General features: G+C 46.2%; 1 protein-coding gene across 1 annotated transcript in view; it reads left to right on the forward strand.

Moving 5' to 3' along the window:
* The window catches only part of PLXNB3 (plexin B3), a 56,138-nt gene that overhangs the window by 19,119 nt on the left and 12,036 nt on the right, over positions 1 to 24,983 (forward strand). The window contains exons 2-17 of the mRNA XM_069748322.1: positions 3,965 to 5,011; positions 5,250 to 5,429; positions 5,602 to 5,727; positions 12,356 to 12,456; positions 14,421 to 14,553; positions 15,328 to 15,484; positions 17,302 to 17,410; positions 17,781 to 17,892; positions 18,060 to 18,188; positions 19,657 to 19,779; positions 20,172 to 20,265; positions 21,087 to 21,256; positions 22,760 to 22,905; positions 23,844 to 23,949; positions 24,395 to 24,525; positions 24,613 to 24,789. Coding sequence (XP_069604423.1) covers positions 3,965 to 5,011; positions 5,250 to 5,429; positions 5,602 to 5,727; positions 12,356 to 12,456; positions 14,421 to 14,553; positions 15,328 to 15,484; positions 17,302 to 17,410; positions 17,781 to 17,892; positions 18,060 to 18,188; positions 19,657 to 19,779; positions 20,172 to 20,265; positions 21,087 to 21,256; positions 22,760 to 22,905; positions 23,844 to 23,949; positions 24,395 to 24,525; positions 24,613 to 24,789 — 3,041 coding nt within the window. The remainder of the gene's footprint in view (positions 1 to 3,964; positions 5,012 to 5,249; positions 5,430 to 5,601; positions 5,728 to 12,355; positions 12,457 to 14,420; positions 14,554 to 15,327; positions 15,485 to 17,301; positions 17,411 to 17,780; positions 17,893 to 18,059; positions 18,189 to 19,656; positions 19,780 to 20,171; positions 20,266 to 21,086; positions 21,257 to 22,759; positions 22,906 to 23,843; positions 23,950 to 24,394; positions 24,526 to 24,612; positions 24,790 to 24,983) is intronic.

Here is a 24,983-nt window from a genome sequence, read left to right on the forward strand (position 1 = left end):
ATAAAGGCGGCCAAAGTGTGGTAGACTGCCGAAAAAATGACACTCGCCACCATAAAGGAGGCCAAAGTGTGGTAGACTGCCGAAAAAATGACACTCGCCACCATAAAGGCAGCCAAAGTGTGGTAGACTGCCGAAAAAATGACACTCTCCACCATAAAGGAGGCCAAAGTGTGGTAGACTGCCGAAAAAATGACACTCGCCACCATAAAGGAGGCCAAAGTGTGGTAGACTGCCGAAAAAATGACACTCGCCACCATAAAGGAGGCCAAAGTGTGGTAGACTGCCGAAAAAATGACACTCGCCACCATAAAGGAGGCAACGTGTGGTAGACTGCCCAAAAAAAGACACTCGCCACCATAAAGGCGGCCAAAGTGTGGTAGACTGCCGAAAAAATGACACTCGCCACCATAAAGGAGGCCAAAGTGTGGTAGACTGCCGAAAAAATGACACTCGCCACCATAAAGGCAGCCAAAGTGTGGTAGACTGCCGAAAAAATGACACTCGCCACCATAAAGGAGGCCAAAGTGTGGTAGACTGCCGAAAAAATGACACTCGCCACCATAAAGGCAGCCAAAGTGTGGTAGACTGCCGAAAAAATGACACTCGCCACCATAAAGGAGGCCAAAGTGTGGTAGACTGCCGAAAAAATGACACTCGCCACCATAAAGGAGGCCAAAGTGTGGTAGACTGCCGAAAAAATGACACTCGCCACCATGAAGGAGGCCAAAGTGTGGTAGACTGCCCAAAAAAAGACACTCGCCACCATAAAGGAGGCCAAAGTGACTCGGTTTGCTTCATTTTAGTGAATCGCTCTGTCGGGGGAACATCCGAATCCCATTTTTTTGACAGTTCAGACAAAAGCCCTGATGAAGTCGCCAACGTGTGGCCCCAGCGTGATCTAAACAGGCCCTTTCCATTGTGATCTATGGCGGTAAATCCAGAAGCCGGCCTCCACCACCACTACCGCCTTTTTTTCCTTTAAGGGTCCTGGGAACACTTGATGAGAAGCCATATTGGTAATCACCCAGCTTTTCTATAAATGGATATAACAGACAGATAAGTTATAAACTCTCCATCATGCCGTCACAACGGGTTCACTGACAGATTCTCAGTTAACTCATTCTCCAACCAGCAATAGACCGTGCATCATAGAGACTTTGATAGGCAAATGGTGCCAAATTTTTTAATAAAATCCAATTATGAAAATTTTCTTTAGCTGCTATAACATGCATTTAAATAAAAATGGTGTCACAAACGGGAAATACAATTTCCCGCAGAACTGCAGAACTTTCTTTAGACTCTTGAAACTTTTCCAAAAGCCTTGATCTGTTTTCTCTACATCCCATCCATTTCGGCTAGCGCTGTCTGAGTGGGTGGGAAGCTTTTTTTTAACAGGAGGGGTGTTTCCTAATAGTAATGTCGATTTTAATTTTGTCAGTGCCCCTTTAAATTAACTATTGCTGCAGGCTGATCCTGATCACATCAGAGTGATCAGAGCAGATGTCCTTACATTCAGAAGTGTCTGAAGCTTTATGAAATTTTTCCCAGTTTGAGGGTATGTGCACACGTATTCTGGAGGACTGCGGATTGTTCCGCAGCGGATTTGGAAAAACCGCAGTGCAAAACCGCGGCGTTTTTTCCTGCGGATTTATCGCGGTTTCTACTGCGGATTCCGCTGCGGTTTTACACCTGCAGTTTTCTTTTGGAGCAGGTGTAAAACCGCAGCGGAATCCGCACAAAGAATTGACATGCTGCGGAAAATAAACCGCTGCGTTTCTGCACGTTTTTTTCCGCAGCATGTGCACTGCGGATTTTGTTTCCCATAGGTTAACATGGCACTGTAAACTCATGGGAAACCGCTGCGGATCCGCAGCAAAATCCGCAGAGTGTGCACATAGCCTTAGCCTTTCTTAAGATGTGACCTGTTTAGCTTAGGACATAGATGACCCTTCAACTCCGCACCTCTAGATCCCATAGATTGGATGGACCCTTGTGGTTATGGCCTAGAGGACATTAATCTGCAGAAAGGATCAGGCGATGGGCCAGTCTGCGCCTGTACAATCTGTACCCGGGGATTGTTTTGCCGTCATGCACCTGGATGCAAAACTAAACACTTATTAAATTTCACATAACGTGCGCTTATTCTGTTACCCTGTAATATTCAGTCTCTCCTCACTCATGACTGTGGTTAACCCCTATCTACCGCTCATAGGGGTCAAGGAAGCTGAAATATAGGGAACCATGCGGAATCCAACCCGTATACCTCTCTCCATACATACTGAAATATGAATGACTCCACGCGTTTTGGTTCTTGTGTGATTTGCTGACCTATAAAACTTCAGGATTAAGCCAAAAGATTATCTTCCCCCATCATGGTTTGCATCAACGCTGACTCGGATTAGATGAGATGATTTATATGTGGTATCTAAGGTTAAGTTCATTACTGAAATAAGGCCACAAGCCTTCACAGGGTTCTTCCCATCTTCATGTTGTCGGATAGGGCTTGTGAATACAAGATATTTTGCAATTTACTGCTTGTTAAAGTTTTCAGACATTCTTGAGATAGTAACTTTTTTTTTTGTTCACAGCTTGTTGCCTTGGAAACAGACCACCGCTGCTAGACAGCAATATGTGTGTGTGTGTATATAATATACACAGAGACACACGAAGTGTTTACAAGCTCTTTTTGGTTGATCTTGAAAGCACAGTTTTGAGGCTGGCCAGGATCGTTGGAGCGTGCTCTTACCTCCTAACCCCATCCAATTTCAGTGCCATGCTTACAAGCTAGACAGCAGCGGTGGTCGGTCTCCTAGGCAACCTGCTGTAAACAAAAGAAGTGTTGATATCTACAGAACGGCTGCAAATTTTAATCAATAGTAACTTGCAAAAGTGGTTATATTTATAAGTGTTATCCAACATTATTTATCTGTGAAAATGAGAATAACCCTTTAAAGGGTTGGACAACACTTTCTCCACTGCTATATTCCCCCTTATAAAATAATAGCCCAGAAGAAGGGAGAGTTGCTACTTTTCTGGTTATAGTCGAAAGAAGTGAGAGTGAAGCGGGTGCTGATTGGCTGCAGAGCTCGCATGACATAGCAGCGTCACACGAGCCCTGGGAAAGACAGCGGCGTCATTGCTGGAACAGCGGCATCATTGCTGGAACAGCGGCATCATTGCTGGAACAGCGGCATCATTGCTGGAGCAGCGGCGGCTCCAGAGGTGAGTAGAAGGGGGAATAGAGCAATTGAGAAAGGGTTATCTGAGCAGTGGATAACCCTTTTGAAGCAGAGTTTGCACTAAAGGATCAGTCTCTGCACTCCGTGTGCAGTTCTGTGCGCCAGTCCATATTGCAGACAGCCGCACATTTTTGTGTCTTTCGGGTACAAGTTAAGGCGTTGAACCCTCATCTGCGACAGAGTCCCATGGTGCGTACATGTCGGTAATGTCTGCCTTGACTGTCCTTTTGCCAGCCAGTTACATTCCATTGTGGGCTAGGACCGCACATGTACAAGACACATACACGAACACTTGGGTGCCTGTTTTTTTTTTTTTTAATGGGAAGCCACATCCAGACAATAACTTAAGACTGGGTGTCATGATGCCAGTAGAGAGACTGGATCTTCTCCGTACCCAGAAGGTAGCCCAACACCTCCCACTGAAATCGGCAGGTTCGGCAAGCGGCATGTTTTGTCCCCTTGGGCAGCTTTGGGGCATTACTTCTACGTAAAAAAGTGAGTTGTTGTTGGCTTTGTTCTAGAACTTCCTACAATTGTAATATTCCTACATGTTTTTGGGGTAGATTCATTATCAGTTCTCACAAGTCAAATATATTTGTGCCAGGAAGGTTTGGCAGAGTGTCACATTATATTTTTGCTGATGGTCCCATCCCTTCTGCTTCCATGAGTGGATTTTTGCCATGAACAAATCACTCCAGTGATATTAATATTTTCCTCTTTTGCAGGTGATCGTTATGTTGGATCTGGCCCAGTCCCTGCTTGTCTTTCTTGGCCTTTCTTTGTCTGTTTCCTCGTTTCCCAACTTTCTCCGCCCAAATGTCACATTCAACCATATGGCTTATGACCCCAGCTCGGGCTTCATCTACATTGGGGCTGTCAACTGGATCTTCCAGCTGTCGCCCGACCTTCAGCTTATGTCGGAGGATTTGACTGGTCCCGTGTTGGACAGTCCTGAGTGCCTTCCTTTCAAGGACCTAAAAGATTGCCAGCAGGCTACAAAGACCCAGAACTTCAACAAGCTGTTGACCGTCAACACTCATGGTGGAGAATTACTGACCTGTGGACATGTTTTTCAGGGAATTTGCGAGAAAAGAGACTTGGCTAATATTTCTAACATCATTTACCGCACAGAGGACCCTGGTGACAACCAATTTGTGGCAGCCAACGATCCCAAAGTCACCACCGTAGGGATAGTTGAGAGGACACCACAGGGTGATTACCTTTTTGTAGGACGGGGCTTGACTGCTAGGCTCTCGAGTGGAATCCCACCCATTACTATACGGCAACTGGAGAAGTCATCCGTGTTCTCCAATGAAGGTTTGGGCAAACTTGTGGTGGGCGACTTTTCGGATTACAATAACACGTTTGTAGGAACTTTCTCCGACGAAGGCCATGTTTACTTCTTGTTTTACCGGCGTGGATCAAAATCACAAATGGAGTACAAAACATATCTTGGCAGCGTCTGCAGCAAGGACATTCACCTCTACTCCTACGTGGAAGTTCCGCTTGTATGCGACGGCTACAACTTGGCGCAAGCGGCCCATCTGGAGACCAAGAACAGAGAGCTGTTTGTGGTGTTTTCGGCCAGCCAAGGTCCCATCCCATCTCCCAGTAGCCGGACAGCACTATGTTCCTTTATGATGAAAGACATTGAGGAACGGATCGAGAAAGCAAGAGTCTTGTGTTATACGGAGTCGGGCAAGGGCGAAAGTGGTCAAGAAGAGGCTGGGATTGAATATGGAGTGAACTCTAAGTGTGCAGCACTCCCTAAGGTACGTGCCCAAATGTACAGTCCTGCTTAAGTTCCACACTACGTTATCTCCGAAATGTCCCTTTGCTAAGGTTAGGAAATGGTTTTGTACCTTCTTGAGAATAACCAAACCTGTTGGCTTATTTCTTGTCAAGGAACCATGGTTAATAAGAGTAGAAACTGTTTCAAACCTTCTACTTTGACCCAAATTGGCTTCCAGCTTGGACCTTCAGTATCCATGTATTCTTGTTTCTTTCCAGGAGTCCCCACAGAATTTTCCATGTGGAGGCGATCACACACCCAGCCCAATTGCCAGCCGAGTCTCGGTCATGGCTTCACCTCTGATCACTAATGACTCCAGTCTCACCGCTGTAGCTGCGTTAGTGGAGGACTCTCGCAAGGTTGTCTTCCTAGGAGACGCTGGAGGATCTATGCATAAGGTGATAACTGATTCTCGGTCAAAGAGAGGAACATTATCCATGAAGGATTCAAGGATGAGGAGGAATCTTTGTGTTGTAATTGTCCATAAAAAGATGGTTCTAGAGATGGTCTCAAGTGGTGTGTGTATATTTTGGGATAGTGTTACCTTTTTTTTCTCTCTCTCTCTTTTAGGTCTTTGTTTCTTCTGGTGCTGGACAAGTCTACAGCTCCTTGGTGGTGGCACCGGGATCTCCTGTAAGCCCTGACCTAGTTTTGGACACCTCGGGGAGGCTCCTGTATGTTATGACTGAGTCAATGGTAAGCGAGATCCACCCTGATGTATTTGATGTCTGCTTGATCGCCTGCGGCAGAATGTAAACAACGGGGCAGTCCTCCAATACAGAAAATGGATGATAATGACTTGACAAGCTAGTCCAGGCCACCGAAAGAGCCCAACAAATTACTGGAGCCGAATATCTCCCCAACGGAAACCAAAAGCGCAGTCTGTTGGGGTTCCTGGATGCATAGGGAGACAAAGGACATGTTTAGAGGGGACACTTTGTAGTTTTCCCCATACATGTGGCTAAATTGTAAACTAAGCTTTCACATAAATGTGTAATCAGAAAATGACCTATTGTTTAAATCTGGTATAGAATTTTTTTATTTTTTATTTTCCTCATCACAATATAGTCAATAGAAATCTTGCAGTTTTCACAGGATTACAATGAAAGGTAACATCTCTATATACAGTAGATAACACAGGATCCACCATTCACAATAGGTGATGTCACAGCTCACCTCCTCCTCCAGTACAATGACTGATAACACCTCTATATACAGTAGATAGCACAGGATCCACCATTCACAATAGGTGATGTCACATCTCACCTCCTCCTCCTGTATAATGACTGATAACACCTCTATATACAGTAGATAACACAGGATCCACCATTCACAATAGGTGATGTCACAGCTCACCTCCTCCTCCTGTATAATGACTGATAACACCTCTATACACAGTAGATAACACAAGATCCACCACTGACAATAGGTGATGTCACAGCTCACCTCCTCCTCCTGTATAATGACTGATAACACCTCTATACACAGTAGATAACACAAGATCCACCACTGACAATAGGTGATGTCACAGCTCACCTCCTCCTCCTCCTGTACAATGACTGATCTATATAAAGTAGATAACACAGGATCCACCATTAACAATAGGTGATGTCACAGTTCACCTCCTCCTCCTCCTGTACAATGACTGATATCACCTCCTATATACAGTAGATAACACAGGATCAACCATTCACAATAGGTGATGTCACAGCTCACCTCCTCCTCCTGTACAATGACTGATAACACCTCTATATACAGTAGATAACACAGGATCCATGGATAGTCACAGAACTCATGCCATAGACCCGTGCACTGTGGATTTCTTGATGTCCATCAACACTGGATTCTCTATCTCGAGCATCTGACCCATGCCGCCATGCGCTTCATGACTACTCATCTAAGAGGCTCCGCCTCCATGACTACTAGTAAATGGTTTGCATAGATTGCATAAAGGGGTAAAATATAGTTACTGGTCATAGAGATATGTGTTCACAAAGTGAAAAAAAAAACAATACAAACAACAATATAAACTACTGGTAAAAGGTAGATTCCTTTAATTGTCCTGCTGCCGCATGTGCACGGCTCTGATACACTGTAACAAACCCCTCAGCTGTGTGATTTGGGTCCAGACTGGTTTTCAATAATAATGTTACAAAGTTGTGTAAGATTTTGTTACACAATAGTTAAACTTTATCTACAAAAAAAAGAGTCGGCCCTGGGCAGTGCCATGCCTGCTGTCTCCGGGCAGTGCCATGCCTGCTGTCTCCGGGCAGTGCCATGCCTGCTGTCTCCGGGCAGTGCCATGCCTGCTGTCTCCGGGCAGTGCCATGCCTGCTGTCTCCGGGCAGTGCCATGCCTGCTGTCTCCGGGCAGTGCCATGCCTGCTGTCTCCGGGCAGTGCCATGCCTGCTGTCTCTGGGCAGTGCCATGCCTGCTGTCTCCGGGACTTGTCATTAGTCAGGGTTTTATCTGCATGACTGGGCACATGAATGACTGAGGAGGGTCAGACGATCGGTGGCTTGTCCCATCTTGAAGGGGTGTGCAAAATATCAAAATATTTCCTAAAAGGCCCCAGAGATGTAACATCTTGCAATTGGTTGTATTTGGGGCTAAAAAAAGAATCACTCTTCCTATTGGGTTTCATTCAAAATGTTGCACCATCTATTGCTGCTGCAGAATGAGTTTACTGAGAATCCATCAGTGAGCTCGCTAGAAGCCTGATGGAGAGTTTGCCGCTCTGGTTTTTCTCAGCTGATTTTATGAGCACAGACCACCTCAGTAAAATATCCCCCCCTAAATCCCGAGCCTCCTTCCTCATTTGGAGGCGTAGTTTTTCTAGTTTGATTTTCAGAATTCCTCTTCTTATACAAAGAGCCCGATTCACGATTGCATTTACGTTTTACGGTATTTTTGTCCAGCTTCTTGGTTTTTTTTGCCCGGACTGGCCGGGGGTCTCCTGGTCCATATGTGTCTGTAGGACTGTAAGTTGTCACTTTCATGTAGAGTGGTCATCCAGTGATCGGCGGAGGTCCGGCCACCGTGTTCTGCTTGGATCGATCACCGTCAGATTGCAGCGGCGGCACTATAGTTTTATAAAGTGGACAACCCCTTTAATAATCTCTTGTTTTTTGCTATGCTGGCAGTGTCCCTGATACATTGTTGCAGTGTCCAGTGATAGCTGCCTTGTGCTGGTCACATCTTGTTCCTGCTCCTTCTTTCCACCAGGAACACTTTCTGTTCTTCACAATTCGTCCTTGAATTCTTATACCGAGCAGCTGACCGGGGTCCTAATAACTGCAGCGGGGGGCGATGGCGGCATTTTATGACATGCAGGCATACAGTTAGGTGTACACTAGTGCTGATCCCAAATCACAGCTTGTATTGTAGTGCAGTGCTGCATTCACTATTCCGTAGCTTCAGAGCTGAAATCTCCCAGCTTCAGCTAATTGGTAGGGGTGCTTTGTGTCAGGGTGCGTCACTACATTAAGACTTAGGAGATTCTTACGTTAAAGCTTTTACTTCCCTAGACCACCAGGGATCCTTACATTAAAGCGTTTACTTCCCTAAACCACCAGGAATCTTTACATGACAGTGCTTACTTCCCTAGACCACCAGGGATTCTTGCATTAAAGCATTTACTTCCCTAGACCACCAGGGATCTTTACATGAAAGCATTTACTTCCCTAGACCACCAGGGATCTTTACATGAAAGCATTTACTTCCCTAGACCACCAGGGATCTTTACATTAAAGCATTTACTTCCGTAGACCACCAGGGATCTTTATATGAAAGCATTTACTTCCCTAGACCACCAGGAATCCTTACATTAAAGATTTTACATCCCTAGACCACCAGGGATCTTTATATGAAAGCATTTACTTCCCTAGACCACCAGGGATCTTTACATGAAAGCATTTACTTCCCTAGACCACCAGGGATCTTTACATGAAAGCATTTACTTCCCTAGACCACCAGGGATCTTTACATGAAAGCATTTACTTCCCTAGACCACCAGGGATCTTTACATGAAAGCATTTACTTCCCTAGACCACCAGGGATCTTTACATGAAAGCATTTACTTCCCTAGACCACCAGGGATCTTTACATGAAAGCATTTACTTCCCTAGACCACCAGGGATCTTTTCATGAAAGCATTTACTTCCCTAGACCACCAGGAATCCTTACATTAAAGATTTTACATCCCTAGACCACCAGGGATCTTTATATGAAAGCATTTACTTCCCTAGACCACCAGGGATCTTTACATGAAAGCATTTACTTCCCTAGACCACCAGGGATCTTTACATGAAAGCATTTACTTCCCTAGACCACCAGGGATCTTTTCATGAAAGCATTTACTTCCCTAGACCACCAGGAATCCTTACATTAAAGATTTTACATCCCTAGACCACCAGGGATCTTTATATGAAAGCATTTACTTCCCTAGACCACCAGGGATCTTTACATGAAAGCATTTACTTCCCTAGACCACCAGGGATCTTTACATGAAAGCATTTACTTCCCTAGACCACCAGGGATCTTTTCATGAAAGCATTTACTTCCCTAGACCACCAGGAATCCTTACATTAAAGATTTTACATCCCTAGACCACCAGGGATCTTTATATGAAAGCATTTACTTCCCTAGACCACCAGGAATCCTTACATGAAAGCATTTACTTCCCTAGACCACCAGGGATCTTTTCATGAAAGCATTTACTTCCCTAGACCACCAGGAATCCTTACATGAAAGCATTTACTTCCCTAGACCACCAGGGATCTTTTCATGAAAGCATTTACTTCCCTAGACCACCAGGGATCTTTATATGAAAGCATTTACTTCCCTAGACCACCAGGGATCCTTACATTAAAGCGTTTACTTCCCTAGACCACCAGGGATCTTTTCATGAAAGCATTTACTTCCCTAGACCACCAGGAATCCTTACATTAACGTTCGGTGTTTTGTGAGGGAAGTCCAGAGGGATAACGGTCAGCCGGACCAAAGCCATCTAATGTGCATGGCCAGATTTAGGGTTAACCCTCGCAGTGCCCTAAACCCCCAGGGGCTCTTTGTTCTGGCTATTCGGGAGAAGTCTCAAGTCCCTTCACAAAGGTGATAGGCCGAGCAGTGTACAGACCACCCTAATGATCACCAGGGGGCTCAATGATTTCAGGCTCACAGGAAGTAAGCAAGAAAAAATGTGTGTTCGGCCCGATGACCAAACTGCCTCTGCTACATCTGTGTCCATAGGACGAGGTCTGGGGGATTCTGCTTTCACACATCAGTTTTTTGCCATCAGTCACAATCCGTCGAATGTTGAAAAAAACGGATCCGTCGCAAATAGTGAAAAACTGATGCGACGGATCCATTTTTTCAACAGATCCGACTAGCGGATCTGGCTAATTGGATCCTAAAAAAATCGGAGCATGCTCAGTTAAAAAAAAAAAAAACGGAATCCGTTTCCGGATTTCATCACTTGATGGATCCGGCGCCATAGGCTTCCATTCTAGCGAACGACGGATCCGGCGAAAAACGGATGAAACGTGAGGCCATCCGTCGCTAATACAAGTCTATGAGAAAAAAATGGATCCAGCGGCAACTTAAGCTGGATCCGTTTTTATCAGAATTTGCCAGATTGTGACTGACGGCAAAAAACTGATGTGTGAAAGGGGCCGAACCACTCTGCTATTAAACACCTAATAACACATCACACACGGCTCCTGGGCCCGCTGCCCTCCTGCTTTCTCCCGGATTTCACTGCCCCATAATGAATGATGAAGTTCAACGCCCCTCAGTGTTTCCTAGAAGGAACAGGATGTCGAATATTTGATTACAGGTTCACATGCAAATTTAAACAGGTTATGGCAGCCCAGGTTATGGCAGCCCAGGTTATGGCAGCCCAGGTTATGGCAGCCCAGGTTATGGCAGCCCAGGTTATGGCAGCCCAGGTTATGGCAGCTCAAGTTATGGCAGCCCAGGTTATGGCAGCCCAGGTTACGACAGTCCAGGTTACGGCAGCCCAGGTTACGGCAGCCCAGGTTACGGCAGCCCAGGTTACGGCAGCCCAGGTTACGGCAGCCCAGGTTACGGCAGCCCAGGTTACGGCAGCCCAGGATACGGCAGCCCAGGTTACGGCAGCCCAGGTTACGGCAGCCCAGGTTACGGCAGCCCAGGTTACGGCAGCCCAGGTTACGGCAGCCCAGGTTACGGCAGCCCAGGTTACGGCAGCCCAGGTTATGGCAGCTCAAGTTATGGCAGCCCAGGTTATGGCAGCCCAGGTTACGACAGTCCAGGTTACGGCAGCCCAGGTTACGGCAGCCCAGGTTACGGCAGCCCAGGTTACGGCAGCCCAGGTTACGGCAGCCCAGGTTACGGCAGCCCAGGTTACGGCAGCCCAGGATACGGCAGCCCAGGTTACGGCAGCCCAGGTTACGGCAGCTCAGGTTACGGCAGCCCAGGTTACGGCAGCCCAGGTTACGGCAGCCCAGGTTACGGCAGCCCAGGTTACGGCAGCCCAGGTTACGGCAGCCCAGGTTACGGCAGCCCAGGTTACGGCAGCACAGGTTAGGGCAGCCCAGGTTACGGCAGCCCAGGTTACGGCAGCCCAGGTTACGGCAGCACAGGTTAGGGCAGCTGCCGTTTTCAGGTTCCTTTTGTTTGTGGATAGTAAATGCTGACCTCGCACAGAGCCTCTCCGTAAATCAGAAAACACCTATAAGGGGCTTCTCTGCTTTGGACCATCTCTGTGTGTTAGAGGGGTCCTAAGCTTCTCCCCTTGCTGACTTCTCCAGCGATCAATCTGTGTGTAAACCAAGCAGTACAGTTTCCCTACAGCGCCACCACTGGTGAAGCTTAGTATTACACCGTCCCCAGTCACATGAGTAGAATGTGTGTGTGTGACCCGGGACGGGTCGGGTCCTCCAGAGCGAGAATGGCTCTTTGCAGTTACTCCGATTTCTATTGGACCAGAGCTGAGGACCCTAAATAACAGACGCCCCTGTGAATATGGATTTTCTAAACTTTTTTACCATTTATTCACTTATGAAAATTTTTCTTAAAGGTTCTTGGTACTGAAGGTGGGTGAGATAAAGCGGCGATCGGGAGGTCAGGGATTTGTTTTTTCCAGTCTCCCTGATCTGCAATTGGTGATAACAGAGAGCAGAAGATTGCACTGAGGACATTATGTTCTAGTTTAGATTGTGCTCTTTCCTTCTCCCTTGGTGCCAGTCACTGTCCGTCTGTCTGATGACCAGTCCCCTTATAGGGGGGCAATCTTTACCGCGTCTTCCCTGCCCCCTGTAACCTCGTCTCCTTCACTTTCCAGGTCACCAGGCTTCCAGTTGCCGAGTGTTCGAGCTTTTCTTTGTGTGACTCCTGTCTCGGAGCGGGGGACCCCTTCTGCGGCTGGTGTGTCCTGGAGGGGAGGTAAATAATTCATGGAGTAATTACGGGTAGTGGCAGATGACGGGCTGCCGGGTGACATTCACATTTGTACGGTCCATTGACAGGAATATAAACATAATTTTCTGCATTTAAATAGAGGAATTATAGGGTCTTAGAGGGGGGGATCGGCTGATATCACCAGGGAGGTTCGGACCACCGTATGCTGTATGTCCATACATATAATGGCTGCTGAGCGAGGGCTGTTGTGTATAATCTTTTTATTTTTCATAAAATTGAGTCTCCTGCTGCCAGATCCAACATAGCACATAGATGGGGTAACACTTAAAGGGGGGTATTCAGTCTTGATTCAGGAGCACACAGCTCCCCAGCCACCCGGCGGCGGCGCTCCTGATAGATTGACTGTGGGCGCTTTGATGTTTCTTGCAGTACGGCTCATGTCCAGTATTGATCAGTATTTTGCATCGAGGGCGTTATATTGGGAGTTCATAGTGGTACCTGCTAAACATATCACAGACTTGTGAGTTTAGGGGCCTACCTGGGGTTTCTCAGCCTCCCCGGCAGACCAGACCGAGCCTGATATCTTTACTGATTTACGTTTCAACTACACTTGGAAACACAATTGATGGTGGGGGTCTCTACTTTATTAAGCGTTTTATTAACGGATGGATGAATTGCTGACCGAGAAAGTAACTTAACATGAGTCAAGGCCGATTTTACACCTCTGACATTCACGGTCCGAGTACAGACAGAAATGTCCAGACAATCCGCAGGTCTGATGTTGGGTTCAAGTCAGGAGACCTGCGGCCGAACAGCCATCGTGGTCAGTACTCGGTCTGATAGTGTCAGACGTGGGAAACCACGACTTCCTGTAACAGAAACTGGAGAATGTTCTAAATTGTTAAAATACCCTGGGTTAAAATTCAATCCTGGATCTCGGTCATATAGAAAGTTTCTAAGCCTAGTAATACGAGGGGTATGGGCATCTTAAAGTCCACTTCGTCTCCTCGCCCTTCTCCCAGTCATCTCCGTGTTTGGTTCTCCTCCTTCCTTCTCATCGGCCTTCTCCCAGTCATCTGTGTTTGGTTCTCCTCCTTCCTTCTCCTCGCCCTTCTCCTAGTCCTCTCCGTGTTTGGTTCTCCTCCTTCCTTCTCATCAGTCTTCTCCCAGTCATCTGTGTTTGGTTCTCCTCCTTCCTTCTCCTCGCCCTTCTCCTAGTCCTCTCTGTGTTTGGTTCTCCTCCTTCCTTCTCATCGCCCTTCTCCCAGTCATCTCCGTGTTTGGTTCTCCTCCTTCCTTCTCCTCGCCCCTTCTCCCAGTCATCTCCGTGTTTGGTTCTCCTCCTTCCTTCTCCCAGTCATCTCCGTGTTTGGTTCTCCTCCTCCCTTCTCCTCGCCCTTCTCCCAGTCCTCTCCGTGTTTGGTTCTCCTCCTTCCTTCTCCTCGCCCTTCTCCTAGTCCTCTCCGTGTTTGGTTCTTCTCCTTCCTTCTCCTCGCCCTTCTCCTAGTCCTCTCCGTGTTTGGTTCTCCTCCTTCCTTCTCCTCACCCTTCTCCTAGTCATCTCCGTGTTTGGTTCTCCTCCTTCCTTCTCCTCACCCTTCTCCTAGTCATCTCCGTGTTTGGTTCTCCTCCTTCCTTCTCCTCACCCTTCTCCTAGTCATCTCCGTGTTTGGTTCTCCTCCTTCCTTCTCCTCGCCCTTCTCCCAGTCATCTCCGTGTTTGGTTCTCCTCCTTCCTTCTCCTCGCCCTTTTCCTAGTCCTCTCTGTGTTTGGTTCTCCTCCTTCCTTCTCCTCGCCCTTCTCCTAGTCCTCTCCGTGTTTGGTTCTCCTCCTTCCTTCTCCTCGCCCTTCTCCCAGTCATCTCCGTGTTTGGTTCTCCTCCTTCTTTCTCCTCGCCCTTCTCCTAGTCCTCTCCGTGTCTGGTTTTCCTCCTTCCTTCTCCTCGCCCTTCTCCTAGTCATCTCGGTATCTGGTTCTCCTCCTTGTAGGTGCACAGAGAAGCTGCAGTGTGCAGCCAGCAGTGAGGCCAACCACTGGCTATGGAGCTTCGATGATCAAACTCAGTGCGTGTCCATCCAGGATCTGTATCCGGCCAACCAGAGCAGACTGGAGCAGACCGAGGTGCGAGTAGTAAGAGGCTGAAGTCCCAATCTTGTAGATTACAGCCCAGAGGCCACGTAAACCACTGAGCAATGTTGTAAAGTGTGTACTGCATGTGCGCGGCGTGTACTTCTCTATTCATACCCAAAGTAAAAAGTAAAAGTTCTGCTGGTCCCATCTTGGAATTAGCCTGCGGTTATCTGACCGACTACCAAGGGGGTTATCGCTTTCTACAAAAATGTATGATCGCTGGGAGAATGGGGGTCCCGTGTGAATGGTGCAATAGTGTTTGTGTATTACCACCGCTCTATTCACCATTTGTCAGGAATGTGCTCACTGCTGCCCCCATAGAGAATGAATAGCGAGGGGCACTACCAAAATCACCCATTCTCGTGGTTAGCGGGTGTCAAAAATAGGACCCTAAGGACCCCATACATAAAGCTCCCTCTCCTGACTCTCCCAATACACAGGAGCCGAGCCCTCGGCAGTTTAACTGTTGGACAACTAAAGAATCGGCAGTCTGAATTTGGCCATGCCCCCGGGCTTCATCTACTGGGGGAGAGCCAGGAAGCCCCCCATACACCTTAGACTATAGGCTGAATATTAGCAGGGTCAGCCAAGACGTGTATGGGGGTCATACACTTATTATCTCTCCTGTGCTTGTTGAGATAACCCCCTTAACCTTGTATCTGTCACTTTATCTCCCATAATGCACTCGAAACTTGGTGGTCTTCAAAAAAAAAATGCTTGAGGGGTTCGGCAGATGAACCTTACTTATATTTCACTTCTCTTCAGGTCTCGATGACTGTGCTGAACTTTCCATCAGGTGCGGAACAAGAAGCTTGGAATTGTCTGTTCAATGATTGGCCCAGTCCTGCCCATGTCTATGGGAACAAGGTCAGGTGCACCTCTCCGCCACCGGGACTACTGCCCCCAAATCAGCCCGACAAAGGTGAGCGTCCGTCTATTACAAAGACAGAGTAAAAGGGTTCTTCATGTCAAACAAGTCCTTCTTGTTGCTGGACCACCAAGCGATCAGCCGTAATCTGTGGGAAAACCTGACAGTGAGTGTTCAGTTTCCCTGCAGCGCCTCCGCAGGTGAAATAAAGCATTACACACACACACGCTCTGTGAAATGCAGGGCTGGTCCTCCAGAGTGCGAGACGCTCTTTAGAACATGACCATGAGATGAGGATCCAGAACTTTTCTATAGTGGATGATCCCATTAAGACCCTCAAGTGCAGCAATTACTAGTCTGCACCCCCATAAGTTTTCCACAGTGGTCTCCTTGCATCCCATGCCTTGCAGACGGTCACTGCAGGTATCGATGGCGCTGGTTGTTTTGTCTCTGGCGATAATAATCAGGTTTGTCAAGAGCATTGGTAAAGTTCCTGAGATTGCAGAGATTGGAGGTTTAGGGTTCACGAGAAGCCAGTGTGTGCAGGGCCTGGCTATGTGCTGCTCGGAGGTCAGGCTTCCTGATCAGGAACCTTGTGCCTGTCCTATGAAGACTGCTCCTTCTAATTGTCCATGCGTCTCTCTCGTGTGCACGCAATAGTTTCTTTTTTTTCGTGCAGATGTTAAATATCTGCTCAGAATTAGGACAGTTAATATTTCTTATAAAAAAAATTAAAGGAGATTTCCAAGAAAAAAACATACATCGCTTATCCAACAGGATAGGTGATATTTGTAAAAAAGATGGGGTCCGGCAGCTTCGTCTCTCACGATCAAGACAGCAGGGGTCCTAAATTCCTCCTGTGTGCGTTGAGTAGTACTGAGCATGTGCGACCACGGCTTCATTCACTGTTTATAGGAGGAGCGGTGGTCGCACATGCTCAGTACTGTTCTATTTATAAGGGGGACAATTACCTCCTGTAGTTGGAGCTGTCGGATTCTAAGCGATCCCACAACTCCTATTTTTATTTATGAGGTTTGAGTAGCAAATAATGAAAAGCTCAGATGATAATTATATTTTTGGGCGTTAAGTTCCCACATTTAGTAAATGTGAGTCATCCTGATAGTGGATGTATGTGCCTTTATGCTTAACGGACCCCATACCCATTAGACTAAATATTGTCCAGATCAGCTGTCAATCTAATGTGTATGGGGGGCCCCGAGTATTCCCCGATGAATAATGTAGGAGGAGAAAAAGAGCTGGCATGTTTGATTTCCAATGGCCGATCCTTTTCTACGGGGGGATATAACTGTCGGGTCAACGATCGTATGTGGGGGGCATAAGCCTGAGGTCTAGTGAAGATGTTTTCAGCTAATTTGCCAAATGATCTACTACGTATAGGGGTCTTCCTATTCATTTTGGCAGCAGATGTTGGGGAGAGAGGATCAGGCATGTTGGATTCCAGCATGTCCAATCCATTTGTGTTTTTTCAGTTCCAAGTAGTATATTTATGTCATAAGACCCCACTAATTGGCAAGCGAAGGGTCAATAAGGCTCCGCACGAGCAGAACTGAGCACGGACCCTAACATAGGCTTGGTATTGAGCCCCTTCTCTGTTTGCCTCTGTGGGGGTCCTGACACTTACCTATCAGAACTTCTGACATGTGACTGTGAAAAGTTTTCTTTTTATATGTTTATTTCCCCTTTTATCCTTGCGAGTTTGGCCTTGAGATTTCTCCCTGTTCTCGCTCGCTCCCCCTGCTGGATATTACAGGATACTACCGGCGACATATATCGCTCACATATACCGTATATACGTGGCGTAATGATAAATCGCTATAAGCCAATATATATGTATATTTTTTTTCTTCCAGATCACGTGACTGTACGTTTGGCGCTGGTCTTCCATGATGTCACCGTCACCGTGACCGACTTTGTCTTCTATGACTGTGCGGCTGTTATGGACCTGGCAGTGACTAATCCGTGAGTTAGCCCCGGCTGTGGTTGATAATTAAGTGAACCCTGAATAATTTTATAGGCATAAGAATCGTTAACCCCTTCACTCGCACACTCCATAAGTACAGTGTTATACAGCCGTCATCTGCCCTTAACAGCAGTGAGTGGAGCTGGCTCCGATTGCTGCTATTAACCATTTAGATGCTGCTGTCAATCACTGATGGTGACATTTAAAAAAGTAAAATGATAATAATGGGAACAGATTACTTCCTGAGAGTTGCCCACCTCATTGTGATAGAACGACGTCGGCTCAGTTTTAGGCCATATTTTGTCAGGACAGGGGGCGCTACACGTGTCTGTACCCCACAGATGATGATGGCAGGGTTTGTCTTTACAGGTGCAGCGCGTGTGTGAGCAGCCCCTGGAGGTGTTACTGGTGTCTGTCGGACCACCTTTGCTCTCACACTCCACAGTGCAGCCACGAGGGGATCATCATCTACAGCCAGAGCGTAAGGATCATAGTTACTTCTGGGTCCACAGTGACCACGGGGCATGGTGCCACGTCACCGACCCTAACATTGGGGGGAGAACCTTTCATGTTTTGTGGTCCTCATGCCATGCTGATGGGATCTGGTTGGGATTTGCCCATACAGTGAAATATTTACTGTCCTTGCAGGATGAACAGAGGGAGCTGTGGGGTCCGGGATCTTGCCCGCGGGTGGAGAAAGTTGAGGGCTCTCACTTGATTCACGTTGGCATGGACGGAGAACTCGATCTGATCGGATACAATCTTCAGCTCCTCAATGTGAGTTTTGTCGATACTATGAAATTGTGTGTGTTGTAATAATAGATATTGGGCAGATTCACATCCAAACACTTTCACGGGTACACTCAACAGCGCCACTCCTGTCCTAAGGCCGTGTCTGGTACTGCAGCCTTTATTAAGTGAGTCGTATAACCGTACCTGGCAGATTCTCCTATAGGGATCAGTTTGCGTTAAGTAACTTAGAGACACTTCTTAACCCCTTCCTGATCGAGCAATTTTCTATGTTTCCCCTTTTTTTTAATTCCCCCACAACCATAACTTATTTTTTTCATGATCATAGCTGTATGGGGACTTTTTTATTTGCTTATTTTTATTTTTTTAGGATGAGTTGTAATTTTGAATGACACCATTTATTTTACCACATACTGTTTGGAAAAAGGGGGGGAAAAATCAATTTATCCATTGTTTTTTGCGTTTTGTTTTTCCATTGTTCAGTGTGCAGTAAATATATCTTGGAAACATGATTGTACAGCTCAGAACAATTACAGAATACCAATCTTGTATTTTTTATATATTTTAAGGCTATGTGTACACGTTCAGGATTTCTTGCAGAAATTTCCTGTGCAAAACCTGACATTTTCTACAAGAAATCCACATGCATTTTTACCACGATTTTGGTGTGGGTTTTTTGGGGGGGATTTTTCCGGAGGTTCCCAATGCAATAATATAGTGGGAAATCCGCAAAAAAAATCCGCAAAATTAATGAACATGCTGCTTTTTTTTACCGCGATGCGTTTTTTTTTCCCGCGGAAAAAAACGCATCATGTGCACAAAAATTGCGGAATGCATTCTAAATGATGGGATGCATAATGTATGCGTTTTTTTATAGCGAAAAAAAAACGCGAAAAATCTGCAACGTGTGCACACAGCCTAAAGGTTTAAAAAAATAATAGTTTATAAAAAAAAAAAATGTAAAAAATTTGCTTTGAGCCCTATAATTTTATTTTTCTGTCGCGCTGATGTTTTTATTGATACCACTTTGGGGTACATGGGTCGTACTGATTTCTTATTCAATTTTTATGGGCAAATTTCAGCGATGAACAATAAAAAAAATTACAATTCTGGCATGTTCGATTTTTATTATACGGTTTATATAATTTTATATTTTGACGGATCTGAATTTCCTTACGAACTCAGCAATACCAAATATGTTTGTCGCTATTTTATTTTTTTTTTGTACTAGAAAAAGGTGGATAATTCAACATTTTATTTTAATATATTTTTTATTATATATTATTTAAATTCTTCTTTTTTTTTTTTTTTTACATTATTATTTCTGCGTTTGATTGCTTGTCTTATGTACCCGGGGGTTATCTGGGAGGTGAATGGGGTTGAGCGGTAATACAAAAAAAAAAGCACACCCTTTTTCTAGTTCCGGACCACCCCTTTAATGTCATTTTTGGCAACGGAATAATTTACAATCTTTTATTTATTTTCTTTTTTTTAGGGCGAAGCTCTAGAATTCAACTGCATCATAGAGGTGGAAGGAGCGCCCATCACCCTGAGGGCGCAGATCAGCCAGACGACCGCAGAAAAGGATCTGTATAAGGTCCATTGTGAATCCCATAAGGTGCGCGAGACTGACTGCAGGGGATTTAGGTTGCCGCCTCTTTAAAATGGGTCGTCTGCCTTTTTTCTCACAATCACAGGGAGTGTTTAGTTTCCCTGCAGTGCCCCCACAGGAAAACTATAGTATTACACAATTCTGATTGAAAACAATGGGTTGTCTATGTAATGCGTAGCCCTCTTGGGTCCTCCGATGGGGGGACTTTTCCTGCTCTGGCTGTTTCATGAAGGTCTCGATGTAGTTGCTCAAAATGGACAAAAAGTTTAACTCTTTCAGGGACCGTTTCCATGTATAAACTTGTATAGGAAAATATCGATGAGCCCGATTAATAAGTGACGATGCCGCCATGTAGCGGATGTAATGATTAACACCAGGCGGCTTCTTCTCTCTGATAGTACGAGTACCCCCTACGAGTGATGGAGCATCAGGTCCCCGTGTATGTGAAGAAAGGGGACGTGTACCGCGTGGACAACGAGGGGGACATTACAGGTATTTATTGGGTCACCGTAGCAGGATATTTACTGACTTTGTGCCGTGCGTTGTATCACATATGCATTAAAAGGTGGAGGTCCGACACCCGCCACCCCACCGATCTGCTGTTCTCAGCTCTGGCGGTGTACAGAGCCGGAGCAGCACGGCGCCGCTCAGCGTGTTGTGGCTGTTGTTGGGTACTGCAGCTCACTTCAATAGGAGCAGAGCTGCAGTGTATGGAGGGGTCTTGTGTGTTGGACCCCCACCAATCTGATATTGAGGACCCAGCATACATATAGGTTGCCGCTTTCTAATCAGTGGCCGACCATTCACATTAAGATAATGTTATCTGGACCCACCGATGTTGATGGGACCACCCGACCATCTGACGTGTATTTAATCTATTGCTGAGATGTGGGGAAAAAAGGGTTCAGGCATATTGATGTCAACATGCCCGATCCTTCGTTCTCTAACCAGATAAGTCACCGTCGGCGGGATCTGGTAACTGCTTACTCCTCAATTAAAAAATATGCACGGCTATTAAATGTGTATTGCCAGCTTTAAAGGGGTCTTCCAGGTCTGCTTATTCCCACATTGGGAGTCCAATCAGAGAGCTCCGTTTCCACAAGCCACAACAGTGGTGAAGAATCAGAGCTAGACCGGGTGAGAAAGAGAGAGCTTTTTCTCCTTTCTTTATAGCAAACTAGGGAGTTTCTGAAAGCATAAAACCCCTTTAACTGGAATATTGAAATAACATGAAGGACGGTCATTATTTCATTATTTTACTTCATTTTTTATTTCATTCTCTTCCCCAAATGTTTTCATCTTCTTATCCCCAGTGACTCTGTATAACTGCTCTGTGGGGCAGTCGGACTGCAGCCGCTGCCAGGCCTTGCCCCCGGAGTACCAGTGCCTGTGGTGCGGAGAGGAAACCAATGCTTTGTGTATGCACAAGGATCAATGCGACCAGAGCACAGTCCATGTCTGCCCCACACCGCTCATCCACTCGGTAAGTATACAGGGGCCACGCACAGCCTTACCGCTTCGTACGCCGTGAATTCTGTGTGTGTGTGTGTGGGGGGGGGTACAATACGGCCTCATACTTCAGTTACAACAGCCCTCACATGGATCAATATACTGATGAAACCAAGACAATGTAAATCGCTCAACACACCAAATTTACTACAAAATATAGTTTTTTACCAACTACTGCAGTCTCAGTAACCTTTGGCTGTTATAACCTGCAGCAAACATATATTCATCTCTGGCTGTTATAACCTGCAGCAAACCTATATTCACCTCTGGCTGTTATAACCTGCTGCAAGCATATCTTCACCTCAGGCTGTTATAACCTGCTGTGTTATGACCTGGTGGTCAGGACAATAATGGACCTGGTGGTTAAGAGCACACGGAATGACCTGGTAGTTACTGATAATAAAGGACGAGCTCTGGGACGTGGGAACTCTGCTGACCGCAATCCCTAATCCTATCAACCACACTAGAAATAGCCGTGGATTGCTCCTAACGCTCTCTATGCACAGCCTAAGGAACTAGCTAGCCCTAAAGATAGAAAAATAAAGCCTACCTTGCCTCAGAGAAATACCCCAAAGGAAAAGGCAGCCCCCCACATATAATGACTGTGAGTAAAGATGAATATACAAACACAGAGATGAAATAGATTAAGCAAAGTGAGGCCCGACTTACTGAACAGACTGAGGATAGGAAAGGTAGCTTTGCGGTCAGCACAAAAACCTACAAAAAGACCACGCAGAGGGCGCAAAAAGACCCTCCGCACCGACTCACGGTGCGGAGGCGCTCCCTCTGCGTCCCAGAGCTTCCAGCAAGCAAGACAACAATCAAAATAGCAAGCTGGACAGAAAAATAGCAAACCAGAGAAAAACAAGCAGTCACTTAGCTTCTGCTGGGAAGACAGGTCGCAAGAACGATCCAGGAGTGAACTAGACCAATACTGGAACATTGACAGGTGGCATGGAGCAAAGATCTAAGTGGAGTTAAATAGAGCAGCCAGCTAACGAATTAACCTCGTCACCTGTGGAAGGAAACTCAGAAACACCCACAGCCACCAGAGAAAGTCCATGGACAGAACCAGCCGAAGTACCATTCATGACCACAGGAGGGAGCCCGACAACAGAATTCACAACACTGCTGCAAACATATTTTCACCTCTGACTGTTATAACCTGCTGCAAACCTATATTCACCTCAGGCTGTTACAACCTGCAGCAAACCTATATTCACCTCTGGCTGTTATAACCTGCTGCAAACATATCTTCACCTCTGGCTGTTATAACCTGCTGCAAACATATTTTATAGCGAGGTGGATAATTTTGATTGTAACTGTATATATGCAGAGAATAATATTGATAAATATATATATATATATATATATATATATATATATATATATATATATATATATATATATATATATATATATATATATATTTATTATTATTATTATTTTTTAATTATTATTATATTTTACTTTTTAGTTTACCCCTGTGACTGGTATCTTGGAAGGAGGCACAACCATTACCATCGATGGAGCAAACATGGGCCAGAAAGCCGAAGAAGTGTCAGTGACTGTATGCGACCAGCCGTGCTCCCTCCTGCCAGAACTGTACGTGGTATCCAACAGGTTAGTAGACCGCCGCGCCGAGCGCTATTTCTGGATTTTCACACTAGTTCACCCCCTTTTCACCACTTCTGTACTTCTAAGCCTTTGCTTACTGGGACATTTAATTTTAGTATCCGGCCTCTTATAAAAGTTCCAGTAGCGGCTGCCGTCCACCGCAGCTTCCTGAAATTGGCGCGTTTATTAGTGGCTCGGACCCATCATACTCCTAATTGGTCACACTTTGCTGCGCCTGTTATTTACCACCCCCTGGTGGTGGGTAGTAGTACTGTAGAAATAGATTTGTGGACTGCAGGAGCCTTTTTTTTTTTCCCCCTCTTTTTCCGCTGGCTGATTTTGCCCCAAATTCATCTAATGGCGCACGGTGTCTGATGAATTCTGCACAGATTCAATGATGCTCTTAATACTTTGTCCTCTGTTTTTTCTTTTTGTGCCCTTTTCGAGTAAAATGTTGCACCTTCCTATCGATAAGATTTAAAGTGTCGCCTAGGAGGACTTTACATGGAGCGGGGGTCTAGCGTGCATCCCGACGCTCCGGTCCAAGTCTATGTCACTTATGGAAACATATACAGCTGCTTCCATCAGACCCATGGCAAATGCTTGAGTCCTCCTCGTCCTATTCCTTTTGGTTGGGGTCCCAGCAGTCGGACCCCCACTGATCTTGCATTATTACCTATTCAGTGGGTTTCTGAACGAAGGTTCATGATCCGAGGCTGGATGAAAGCTTGATCCCCCTGACTCTCCCTGGACAGATGATGGTCAGGGGGAGATTAGGATCCTTAATGTCTGATTTCAGACCGCCCCTTCTTTATGTTCTCCCGGAATTATTTTCTGGCAGCGGCTCTTTATATACAGAGCGAGCGCTCCTGTATATGGGAGAGTCGGGCCAGATGTATGGTGTATGGGGGGCCTGCTAATTAGAGCTGATTCCTTATCTACAGGATTGTCTGCACCCTGTCCGCGAGTCCAGAGGAGACGTCTGGCACTGTGCAAGTTTCAGTAAATGGTCGGGATCCTGGAATTTCCAGCGAGCTTTTCTCTTATCAGGTAAGCCAGATGAAGCCCCCCCATATGCACAGCTATCTCCCCCGACAAACACAGGAACGCTCCCCACTGCTGAGCATGCCTGTGTCTTCTATGCTGACTCCTCTGGTGGTGGGAAGAACAAAAGGATCGGACACTGACATTTTCATGTCTGATCCTTCTCTCCCCCAACATCATCAGTCAGGGGAGAATCTGGAGACTCCGATACTCATTACACTGTCTGACGACCCCCCTCAATCTCTGCAGGTTCAGCTGTATAATGTGAATGGGGGGCTTTAATCTCTGTATAGTATTATATCAGCCCCATGCAGTGAGCTCCCCCTAGTGGTGGCGACGGGCAGTCAGGTTTATGATTTAAAGCTCTATAATGACCGCCCTCGTGTAATATAATTCTAGGGACTACAGCCGGGGCTTCATGTTAACAATGGATTTTTTTCTTACAATTCAGGACCCCATTCTTCAGGCGCTGGATCCAGTACGGGGTCCCATGGCCGGTGGGACAGTCATCACCATTTTCGGTTCCAAGCTACTGACCGGTGACCAGATAGCGGTGACTGTCGGGGATTTGCCTTGTGAAGTGTCAGTGATATTATTCTCTTATGTTAGTATTTTATTCTGTTGTTTGTGCCCAAAATACGGATTGTTGTTTACTTTTGTCTTTTTCAGGTTTGGGGAGTTGTTAGAAGACCAGTTATATTGTGTCACGAGCCCCAGTTCTGTGCAGCAGGAGATGGCGGTGCAGGTTTTCTATGGGAGAACAGGAAGACGTCTGATGGACACCTTGTACGACTATACAGAAAACCCCACCATTTCTTCTGCTTATCCTTCCAGCGCCTTCTATGGGTAGGGATGGAAATGACATCTCTGGGCTTTAGTTAAAGGGGCTGTCCAGGCATACGGGTTTGTTGACCTATCTGTTCATCAGTGGCAGATCGTTGGGGGTCAGACACTCTGCGCCCCCTGATCAGCTGATTATTATCTGTAGCTGGATGCAAACACTTAGAAAGGAGCTGATGAACGCAGCTCCGATCAAAGTG

Source organism: Ranitomeya imitator, chromosome 2 (genome assembly GCF_032444005.1).
Source record: "Ranitomeya imitator isolate aRanImi1 chromosome 2, aRanImi1.pri, whole genome shotgun sequence".
Taxonomy (NCBI): Eukaryota; Metazoa; Chordata; class Amphibia; order Anura; family Dendrobatidae; genus Ranitomeya; species Ranitomeya imitator.